General features: G+C 36.8%; 1 protein-coding gene across 4 annotated transcripts; it reads left to right on the top strand.

The window, feature by feature from the left end:
- Positions 1–380: 380 nt before the first annotated feature.
- cstpp1 (centriolar satellite-associated tubulin polyglutamylase complex regulator 1) lies at positions 381–10,054 on the top strand. 4 transcript variants are annotated; one of them, XM_067502347.1, is made up of 9 exons: positions 381–714; positions 838–940; positions 2,799–2,923; positions 3,210–3,294; positions 3,435–3,520; positions 5,185–5,386; positions 6,981–7,090; positions 7,400–7,463; positions 9,111–10,054. In XM_067502347.1, the coding sequence occupies exons 1-9, from the start codon at positions 672–674 to the stop codon at positions 9,271–9,273; spliced, it is 981 nt and encodes a 326-aa protein (XP_067358448.1). In that variant the 5' UTR covers positions 381–671; the 3' UTR covers positions 9,274–10,054. The 4 variants fall into 4 exon arrangements, with proteins under 4 accessions (XP_067358448.1, XP_067358449.1, XP_067358447.1 ...); XM_067502346.1 differs by having other exon boundaries at positions 387–714; positions 2,793–2,923; XM_067502348.1 differs by lacking the exon at positions 9,111–10,054 and having other exon boundaries at positions 384–714; positions 2,793–2,923; positions 7,400–7,467.
- The last annotated feature ends 2,092 nt before the right edge of the window (positions 10,055–12,146 follow it).

Raw genomic sequence — 12,146 nt, 5'->3', positions numbered from 1 at the left:
AACATCTTTGTCTAAGATGAAATCTGTGTACAGGATAAATATAACCACTAAAATTGGTGGTAGTCTTTACAGTGAGTCAAATTGGGCATAGTGACGTTTATCAAGACATGTTGAAATACAGCAACTTGGCTAAATGTACTGCTTTATGAATGTTTATGCTTATAACTATACAAATACAATAATTTTATTAGTTGACAAAGAAGCTGAAAACTGTAATCCATCATGACCACTGCTTTCCACAGCGTACAGCGGAAAGAGGGTTACCTGTTCGCTAAGTACTTCCGGTTTTTGTGAAAAAGTTCTATTGCGTTCCCCTTAGTCTCATGTTTGTTACTCTGAGGTGGTTGGTTTTAAGGTGAAGGTTGGATCCAGCTAAATGTTACATTAAATCTGCTTTTCCACCAGGAAACAGACTTGGACAAACCGACATCCCAAAAGAGAAGCGAGGCGGAAAGGAGAAACGACAACGGAACGACACGAAATATTGTGTTGTCGCGGGGGGGATTTAATAAATGTAACCCACAACATCCTGCTGTTTCCATGGGAGACCACCATGTCAGGACAGTCACTACGATAACTATTGTGGCATATATATTTATATCTAACAGTTCGCTGATGAAATTATAGCTACATATATCATACGTTCCTACGTTATCTGCTGAACGAAACCAATGAACCGGTTTAACTCCTCCGTTCCCGCTGACGAGTACCTCGGTAGGTTCAGTGCTAATGTGAACTAACGCTAACGTTAGCTGTACTGTTCAGTTGGCACGGTTTAGGTCTGTAGCTATTGTTAGCCGTTAACCAGTGTCGTTGTGTGTTTCATTCCTCTCTCAGCGGACAGCAACGTGCTGGTTTATCTGAGCGATGCAGTGACCCAGCTGCTGGAACATAAGGAGGAATACACCCAGTTTGGGGTGATCCGCTACTTTGCTGAGTAGTATGTCACACATTCAGTCAACTAATTACATGTTCAGTGAGGATTCATTTGTCTGCACAGCCGACCTGATGACTGGTAGAGGGTGTGTCAGTTACAAATACATCAAAGGATTAAGTAACTTTACAGAAAATAGTGAAAGTGTTAACTTACAATAATTGTCTGTGTATTTTCTATACTGCAACCCGAAATCAGCCATTACTGGGTTCATACTATATTTATTCACAGACCATTGTGGTGTTCGGTTTCATTTCCTGATCTATCCTAGTTAGGTCAGTGCTAGAATATATTGTGTACCTGACAATACACATCCGTGCATTAGAACACATTGCTGTGTATAATCTTTTTTCAAACAAAGAAATACATAAAAAGCTGTTAGATTGCCTTTGTAAACGTTAATACCGAAATCCACTGTTGGACGTTTTTACAGTGTAGTGGTATTGTAGTGTAAACTGTGAGGAGCCTCCAAAAAAATTTGGTCACATTACAATTCTGTTTCCAAAAAAGGTAATGATGTCATGTAAATTGTAAATACAAATAGAATGAAATGCTTTAAAACACCATATCACATTCGGTGATAGTACAGTCTGACAAGACATCAACTGTTGAAATTAATATATTGTGTGTATTATGTTTTGAGTTACATAATGTTATTCTGAATTTGGTACCAGCAACAAGTTACAGGAAGGTGAGGACAGGGCGAACAAAAGACTGGAAAAGTTGTGCAATACTAAAAAACAAGCAAAACATCTCACAACTGATGAAGTTAAGTGGGAACAGGTCAGTATCGGGATTAGCTATAAAAAGGGCATCTCAGGGAGGATAGGATGAGGTTTACTCTCCTGCATGGGCAAATAGTTAAGCGATTTAAGAATAACATTTTTATGCATACAATTGCAAATAATTGGGGGATTTGAATATATGCAGTACATTATATAATAAAAACATTTAGAGAATGTGAAAAATTTTACACAAGTGACAAGGCCAAAAAGCAGTTATGATGTGCTGTGACATTTGGGTCCTTTTGCATTAATTACAGACCTGATTCTGCAGTGGAAATTACTGCATGGGCTTAATAAACCCTGTGAAAACCACTGTCAGTAAACACAGTTGTTTTCTCAAATGTAAGTTAAATCCACCATGCAAAGAAACTGCTTAGTATTTTTACTTGAGTAGAAGATTTGATTTTTTTACGCCAATAATTTCGCTTTTATTTTAGTATAGAGTTTCTTACACATATACACACAGTGTATAATATTTTGCTGTGTATGGGGCTGTGTAGCTGCAGAGTGCTCTGAGTAGTGCTAACCCCATGTTGACCCTTGAACTCTATGACATTATTAAGACCACTGGTTTTAATGTTGAGGCTGATCAGTGTATTACAACAGCATGGCTCAATACTTAAAGAATCTAGCTGATCTGCAATCTAGATCTGCTAATCATTTAAATATTTGGGAAATTATGACCCAGAACTGTTGAACAGCTGTTACCAGCTGTCACCTGAACTGTTACCAGGCGAAATCATGTGACAAACTAAAGAGTCTGTCTCCTCAGTTCTCAAATACATAGTGTTGTTTAAAGAAGAGGTCATGCAAAAGAGTGGTAAACGTGCCCCTATACAAACATTTTTAAATCTTGTTTGCATCAAATTCAGAAAACAATTGAATTTCTGTGTTTTAACAGGTTTCATATGACTTCCAAATAGTTGCATTCTCTTCTTATTTACATTTTACAGAGGGTTTCATCTTTTTTGGTTACAGGTTTGTATGTTTCACAAACTAGAGTATTGTGTTAGCTGACATAGTTGGTGGAATTAAACACTATTTAGGGGAATTTTTGTGTTTATTTTTGTAAGTTTCAGCAGCGTGAAGAACAGTAATCATGTTCTCTTCAGAGAATATAACTACATCAGGGCCACTGCTCATAACAGAGCCTCCTTCATCAGAGTCTTTTGGAGGTGCTACAGACAGATTGGCAAGAGTGGAGGTGAGTGAGAGTCAGAAAGGTATTAATGTGTAAAACAATTCTGGTTTGATGTTTTTTATCGCCATTAAATTAAATACTAATTTTCTATACAATTATATGCAAAATTTGGAAACCGTTGGGTAAATTGCACATTTAATTGATTTGTGTAGTGAAAAGACCAACAGTAATTTGTCTGGACATAAAAGGAATATTATTAATGTAACTGGATTTTGTTGGCTGTGTTCAGTATGCACTACTGTTTTATTTTGCATAACTAAAATGAGTGTCGTGTCTTGTTGAATTCCAGACTTGCTGTCCATGCTGGAATACAGGTCTCTGCTGCAGTTATTATGTCCTGACTTTCCAGTAGAGATGGTGCAGAATGCAGCCAGGTTAATAAGCTGACACACTACTGACAACACACTCCACTCACATACATTTTATCACCTCACAAACTACTCTGATCTGGATTTCTTTTTCCTGTTAACATTGTCTTTTTACATTGCCTGTTGTTTCTGTTCTTGTTCTGTAGAATTGTTCTGATGGAGGATGCCATCGATTGTCTGATGTCTTTCTCTGACTTTCTTTATGCCTTCCAGCTGCAGTTCTATTATCAAGGTACATTTTATATGTTATGTACCTTGTGTATATGTAAGTGTACTCACAGGAAATAACATTACATTACAAAATTAATTTCTTCCATGTTTTGCAAATACTGACTTGTGTGTGAGGCTGTAGATACCTGTTTTATTTTTCTTTCAAAGAACTGAGTGACAAATGTGCACTGTATCAGAGGAAGACTTTTTATTTCCCCTAAATTGTCCCGGATATTATCAAATTATTGTTAGGAAAAAAAAAAAATTTAGCATAAAGTGGTTACACCACCTGATGACGCTGAATTTCAAGCATGACCAAAGTCTACTGACCAGTGTTTTAATGTGATTCCATTATCCAGAAGAAATATTTCACAATAAATTTCCAATTTTCAAAGTTTTGTTACATCAAAATAAACTCGTCCCTATTTTTTTCGAACAAAAAAAATAAACATGCTATCAGGTGGATCCTATGTTTTTCTAATAGGCATGTGAACTAGTGTTGTTACAAGAAGTGATACTGTAGTATCCATTACTTTGTTTTTCCGCATGTTGATTTGGCACGGTTTCTACATCAGATGCACACAGTAGCCAATACTAAAAGTCTAAAAATGACCATAATAGCTATCATAGGTGCTAGAGCATGAGATTTCTGTGGTTTAAAGATGAAGAAAAGTTATGCTATAACAACTATTGTTATAACGAGCTGGCCATGTCTGTAAAAATTATTTTTAAAGCATGGCATTCAACAGTCAAGATCCTTTAGGGGCCTCTGTGAGGCTCTGTTTACTGTCACATGGTCAAGTTGCATTAATTAAAAAAAAAGTCTTTACATTTTGGTTTCTTATAGTTAGACCATCCTGAGACTTTCTACACTGCAGTATTTTCCCAGATTATTTGTAACACTCAAAACAATGATTTTTTACTTTGATGTATTGTTAAATTAATCAAATGTAAGATTGCGCAAAATAATGGGATAGGGTGTTCTGTTAAGCATTTCAACGTTCATCTTTTGGCTTTATAATGTTAATATTTAATGACAATTGTAACTCTATAGACTATAACCTCAAACATTGAACATACCCAAGCAATTTGTATATTTATTTTAATTTCTGTCAGCACAATGGTGGAGTGGTTAGTGCTGCGACTTTACAGACAGAAGGTCCTCAACTGGTTGCGGCTTTTCTGTGTGGAGTTCACATGTTCCCCCCGTGCTTGCGTGTGTTTTCTCCGGCTACTCCGGTTTCCTCCCACAGTCCAAAGACATGCATGTAAGGTTAATTGGTGACACTAAATTGGCTGGGTGTGAATGTGAGTAAGAATGGTTGTCTGTCTGTGTATGTCTGTGTTCGTCCTGAAATAGGCTGGACACCTGTCAAGGGTGTGCCCTGCCTCTTGCCCTAAACAGGATAAGCGGTAAAGATATTAGATGGATGGATTTCAATTTTTTTAACATTTTTAAAATGAAATAAACTACATGGATACAAAAATAAAAGTCACATTATTGACCGCTTTATTAATATTGAAGTTTTAAACCAATGATAGAAACCTATGATCTAGAAGTTGTGAGCTAGTCAGCTATATCTTTTTAATAAAGATCAATGTTAGCTGTCTTATTTCATTTAAAAAGCTGACTAAAACAGAATTGAACCCTCTGACTTCCAAATGCCTGTTGTCCTCTGTCTGTAGAATTTTTAGACAGTGTGCTAGTGATCTACCAGGACCTGTTAGCAGGGAAGAGTCCTAACACTGTCATCGTCCCCACCTCCATTGAACAGCTCCCCTTTGCGGCTGCCGAAGACAACGAAAAGGAGGGGCAGCAGCAGGATGGGGTGGACTCGTCCACTCTGGCTGAGTGCATAGATGCCCTGTGTGACAGGTTCAAACACAGGTAAAACATACACTACGCACTGTGACTCGCTGGTGCAACCTGTCACAAATTTAGTAATATAGTGCATATAGCATTTACAGATCATGACGTCCAGAACATGGAAAGGCCACAAAGGTCAAACATGTTTTTTATACATTGATGGTGTGTTATCAACATGCATCTAAATACTGTTCAGTAATCATCACAGTTTGATGCAGGATCAAAGCTGAAACAATATGTTAGGAACAACTTGTCAAGCCATATCTGTTAAGTCCATGTTTTCAAACTATCCCTGTCCTACCTACTGCCGATTATCTGGATCAGGTATTTTCAGTCATATGTGAACATTTAGGTCTCTGTGTTATGTTTCAGTTAGTGGGAATGAAGGAACAAAAGAAGTGTTTGCAACAAATATACCTTAAACACATGTGCAAACTGCAGCCAGGAAGTAACAATATAACAACTATGTAAAAGTTTACAAAAATATACAGTGTATTATTTAAACATTGACTTGCATGGTAGTGTTTTTATCTAATAAAGGCTTAGACCTAAATAGAAGTTGCAGTTTCCTGAGACATTAACATACACTGTTGTGTACACACAATGGAAAGTAAAGATGTCTAAGCTAACTGACAACTCTGACTTGAACCACCACTGTGGCTCGAGAGGTTTAGCTGGCTTTGCACACAGGGTTTGATCCCCTCTTGTGCACATGTTCAGGAGCATGACTAGTGTTTTGGAAAACTACATTTACAGCAAAGTCATCTCAAGGCACTTTTTTATAATAAAGTCAAGACTATAAAGATATATAGAGAACCCACCAAATCCCCCCTGAGCAAGCCCTTGCCGAGTGTAGAGTTGTTGTCTAAAAGACTACAGGAGAAAGAGCTAATGTCATGCAGTGGTGATGTATAAATGTGGAGTGAGAGGAGAGGGGGATGAGAGGATCAAAGAAGCTCAGTACATCAGTGGGGTGGGTCGCCCAGCAGTCTAAGCTTAAAGCAGCATATGTATAACTAACTATAAGCTTTATTAAAGAGGAAGGTTTTAAGCATTGACTTAAAAGTAGATTAGGTGTCTGCCTCCCAAATCTGAACTGTGGGCTGGTTCCACAGGAGAGGAGCTTGATAGCCAAAGGCTCTACCTCCCATTCTACCTTTGGAAATTCTGGGAACCACAAGTAGGCCTGCATTCTGAGATCGAAGTGGTCTACTGGGATGATATGGTGCTATGAGATCTTCTATATATGATGAAGCCTGACCATTCAGAGCTTTATGTGTAAGAAGCAGGGTTTTAAATTCTATTCTAAATTTAATGGGAAGCCAATGGAGAGAAGCTAGTGAAGGTCAAATATGATCTCTCTTGCTAGTTCCAGTCAGCACTCTTGCTGCAGCATTTTGGATTAATTGCAGGCTCTTCAGGGAGTTACTGGGGCATCCTGAAAGTAGGGAATTACAGTAGTCCAACCTAGAGGTAACAAATGCGTGGATTAGTTTTTCAGCATCACTTTGAGACAGGATGCTCCTAGTTTTGGCAATGTTACTTAGGTGGAAGAAGGCTGTTCTAGAGATTTGGTTCCTTGCAGTAATAATCATTGTTGTACGTGTGTGTGTAGTCATCCTTCCAGGTCCTGTATGAAGGAAGTACTAGAACAAACTGAAAAAGTCTGTTACTACAGCTTCCTAATGAGCCTGGCTAAACAGGAGACCATCAACCAAGCTATTGGTATGTGTAATATTGTACATCATGCTTGGTTTTGTTCTATTTTGCATTATCATGCATTATACCATGAGCTTTATCATCTTTATTTGTATATTATTATTCATATATAGGAAGTAATCAAATGTTACAAGTTCTTTGTGTCATGGATCACATTGTTTATAAAAGCAACAAGCTGAAAACACAACTTCTAACACATTGTCCTCTGTTTGTTTCCACCTGATGAAAAGTTTAGTATTTCACCTAATGTAGCTCTGTTGGGCTGTATTCATTAACACAGCTTTAAAAACGTTACTTTTGTTCCTGTTCTTGCAGGAGCCTTACCCAGCAAGGCCGAGTTACTTATTGACCCGGAAATGGACCAGGAACTGGACAAAATGTAAGAACACACACAAAGTCATCTCTAAAATTCAGTGATTTTATGGGGGGGCCATTGTCTGTGAATGTTTCCATCGGGAAAGCGACTACACTAAGAAATAAGGGGTCACCCTGTAAAGTCCTCATTTCCCTTAACTGCTATGGTGCAAGAGTATTTGTTGTTTGTTCGATTGACTGGCTTCTTTCACAAGTTCTGAATAAAGTTAACTTTGAGGTGAATTTGTATGTTGCAAATTAAATAACTGGAGTATTTTTGCAGTTGGAGGTTTTGGGACATAAGTAATTTGATAAAAGCTGTTCCTAGAATCATATTTGTCCATGTGTCATTCACTCCATTGTTTGTTCGGTTTTCATCCAGACAACATGTATTTATCTATGTTGTTTTGAAAGAAACAAGCAAGGGGTGAAAGTGTTATACAGATTCCCTCTGAGATCCGGAAAGAAGCAGGTTGTGGCTAAAAATAATCACAATAGACATATATAAACTTTTACATGTATGTGGAGACAATTATTTGGAGGATGATGCTGTGAATAAAGTCAGAAAGCGGTATCATTACTGACATAACAACAACTGACCAGAGAGAAATATGTGGTGTCTGTTGTTTGTCCTTTAGCTTGTTCGTTCTGGATGCTGCACTACCACAATAATATTTTTCTGGGCAGCATGATGTTAGTGTATGTCAGCTGGGTGCATATAATGGTAACCAAGATAGTTTGGGATGCTGGTTATCCATTTGTGTTTTTATAAATTTACTTATTTGGCTGTGTGATAATGTGTTTATTCAAACAATTAAAATCCTCCTAAAATTCCAAGTCTTAGTTTTGTTTCTGTTTCACTCTGTAACAATAAGTAAAATGCGTCTTGTTCACATTCCTCTGAACAGGAAAAAATGTAAATTGTCTTAGTAACATTATAACTTGCTAACTGATAGATTCAGAATGAATTTAGCCCAGTGCGATGAGTGAAGTTTTATGAGTCTCAGGTGAACTTTAAAGTGCATTTTTAGATGAAATGACCACCGTAAACTGTGGCACTCATTTCTTAAAGTATAGTTGTGTTTTGAGTGGACACATTTGTGGACACTGTAGAAAGCGTTTTAACAAGGAAAATTTGTAAAGACCGTTAAAAAGCTAAAAATTAGTCAATTTCTATTTAGACCAGGTTTAAAGATCTAACAACATGAGTATGAGAGCAGCATGGTGTTATTTTCATTTATAATTTGCTGAAGGTTAACTCTGTAAACTGTTGTACGTTAAGTCACTGTATTTAAATTTTTCAAATTAGAGGCTGCAGCTGCAGATGTAGATCCTGTTCTCTACAGATGGACTGAAAGAGAAGAACAGTTGAATGAGAATTAGTCATAGTAGGCTTTGAATTTTATATCTCAACATCAACAGCTTTACAGGTTGAAGGGTTAAAATGTCTGTTTACATTTTGAATGAACCTCCCACTTGTTTGTGTCTCTCTTTCCACCTGTGCACTGTGCATAACAATACCAAACAAGGGAAATTTCAAGTTCTGGATGCTGCACTACCACAATAATATTTTTCTGGACACTTTGCTTCTTGTCGTGTCTTTGCTTTCTTTCCTTCCTGTCTATCTTCTGTTCTTCTCTTTACATGTCTTTTTTTGTTTCTTGCTCTCCAGAATCGCCCAGATCTCTGTGAGTCCTGGCAGCAATAGCAGTGGCAGTGCAGTGGGGGGGCTGAAGGAGGTGCAGAGGAAGGCCTCGCCAAGAAGAAACATCCATCACAGAAGAAAGGTGGAAAGCGATGGCTCCACGGAAGAGACCGACTCTTCTGAAAACTGACCTCCGACCCCCCTAAACCCACGGTTGCTGTAGGGTACACACAACAAGACTTCTTGCACTCGAGATTCACTATTGATGTTACATTGTTCTTTTCATGCTGCTTGCTATAGTCTGTACATGGTCATGTGACATACCTCACTGTATTTTGTGTTTTACTATAACCTCTCCAAGCAAAACACTTCAGCATTGTTTGGTAATGATATTATTTCTCTGGCTTGTAATAAGTACTCTTACCAAGCAAAACAGCAGCAATAACACTCAATTAACTCTCAAGTATTGTCCCTGAATGGGGGTACTGTAGGGCCATCAGTCATGTCTAAATTGGAATTATTGACTGCAAATATTTGTTTTTATCTTAAAAGCTGAACTCGATGTTAGAACACCAGCCTTATTAGCTTATCGTCACACTCTGCGTGTGTATACTCCTGCTGCTTCAAATCTTTCTTGTAAAAGGGAGATTGACAGCACTAAGCATTAACACTATCAGTGTTCTTGAACAAATTAAAATGTATTGTAATATGTCTAACAGTAATTGAAATGGTAGATAAATGTTCTGTGTTACTGAGATGTGTTGAGCACGTTGAACTGGAAAAATTACTTCAGTAGGAATTATTCCTCCTCTTCCTTCCTGTGCATAACCTAAAGCTCAAGCACGAATTGTTTACATTTTGTTTTGATTCATCAAGAAAAATTATTTGACGCCTTATATGTGAATGTGTTACTACATGTATGGAGATCCTCTCTCACTGTGATTAATAAAGAAAAGTTAAATCTCCTGACATTTCTGACTGAGACATCTCATGGGTGATTTCTCTGGTTCTTGAGTGACTCATGTTGTACCTGCAAAATGCTAGTGTAGTGGGATTTTTGAAACACAAGCTTTCTCCTACAGTGATGAAGCTCCTGCAAAAATTACACTGATCCACTGTCTTTTATCTGTAAAATCAGTGCAGTGTCATTTTTATCATTTTTATTTTGATCTATTTTTTATCGAATAGCCTGAACAAGAAAAAAAGTAATAGAGGATGCATCAAATAAATGATAAGGGACACACTGTAAACATTTAACTAGTTAGGCATACTTCAGCCTAGAGAGACCATTCAAACTTTAAGCAAGTCAAAAGACCTTCAGTTATTCGTCTTTCATTCAGCTTTTTAATATTTTTTTTAGTTTGCGGTAATTTTTGGTTAATTTTCAAGTTGTCCATTAGTGTGTATTGCAGAAAGTTGACACAGCTAGAGTGGGTGACATCACAAGCACTCAACTTCTCAGCTTCACCTTTTATCAACTTCTTCCTTTTTTTCTTTTCTTCAGTCAACTTTCATCTTTCCTCAACAAATTATACTATATATTAAAACATATGTGTATTTGTGTTCTTTCAGAAAATGTAACTCATAGTGACAGGGCTTAAGGTTCTTTCAGTATTTGGCCAGAAACAGAGAGAGTTCCATCTGAAATGCCCATTGTTGGTCTAGTAATTCTCCTCAAATCACAAACGGGTGCTGTTTTAAAATCGCCATGCCTTTATTTTATTGAGTATCTTCAAATGAAGTGTATTACTGTGTTCGGTGAAGCCCTCTGCCGCACACAGTTTTGAAATTTTGTTAATAGGACTAATCATTTTTCACAATTTGCACATTTTGGGAGGTAAAGTCTCTGCAGTTTATAACCTGTCTTCAGTAAATGTGTAATTGCCATGATAATGGGCACAACTGAATCAGGTCATGTGATCAGCCTCAGAACTGTGTCCACACTTTACCTGACAGATTTTCTCTCCCACATGACACACACACACACACACACACACACACACACACACACACATTTTTATCTTTTTGGAAATGCTTTTTCTAGTTTTTCTTTTCATGATAGCTTTTAACATCAACATACATTTATGTACTGTATAGTGAAAAAGGTCAAGAGCAATTGTACTAAATGTCTTCATTTAGAGTTTTTAGATATTTCCAGTTTTTGATTTTTCTGTATTTTCACTTTAGCATTTGCAGTGTTCAGCTTTCCTATATTTGAAAAATATTGAAGAAGAATGAAATCTGATGCAGTACAGTAAAAAATAATTTCTGTTTTTAGGTGAGATTTCTATTTTTATCTCTGAAGAAGGAATATAGCACAAATCCTATGCAACTGAGTGTCTGAAATTAGTCTAGTCTAGATGTTACACACAGTTGGATACAGAAAAGTCCTGCATACAGGCATGATGAAGAAAGCTTTTTAAGAATCTCTCTATTCTATTAAATGTTTTAACAGGCCCTCTCAAAAAAATACAGGTGCAGAGTGCAGCAGGGTTTGTTATCTGTAGTAAAATCAACATTGAATATTTTTTAGTGTGAAAACCTTTGACTTACAAGTTTGAGGGACAATTAGCTTTTCTTGAGTGTTTTTATTGTTTTGTTAGTGTCAAAGCATTATGCAAACAAAATGTGTAATTTTGTGCAGTGAGCTTCTGTTTCTGCCTGTGTTTTAACTATTTTAAAAATATGTGACTTCAGGGTAGACAGTGTCAGAGGAAGTGAGAAAAACTAATGTAAATGATGGATTTTAATGACAATGATGAAATGCAGAAGCCTAAACTTTTTCTCTTTGGCATATATCATTTTTTAACAACACCAAACTTTCCAATCACTGTATGGTTCATGAGATGCACCGCTGAGCTGTTTTACAGAAATGGTTGAACATTGTTAGATCAAAGACTTTGCTCCCTTTGGTTTATTAGTGACAGTCAAGATTAATCTTAGAGCAACTAATCAAATCAGGACAAATATACAAAAAAGTCTTTTAGGAATGTATAGAAATATATGTGACAGATTATATTTAACTATTTTGCATGGAAATTTCTGTAAAAGTTTTTAAAACAT

Source organism: Channa argus, chromosome 4 (genome assembly GCF_033026475.1).
Source record: "Channa argus isolate prfri chromosome 4, Channa argus male v1.0, whole genome shotgun sequence".
Lineage (NCBI taxonomy): Eukaryota > Metazoa > Chordata > Actinopteri > Anabantiformes > Channidae > Channa > Channa argus.
The sequence above is the reverse complement of the archived record's forward strand: the minus strand, read 5'-3'. Positions and strand labels throughout refer to the sequence as shown.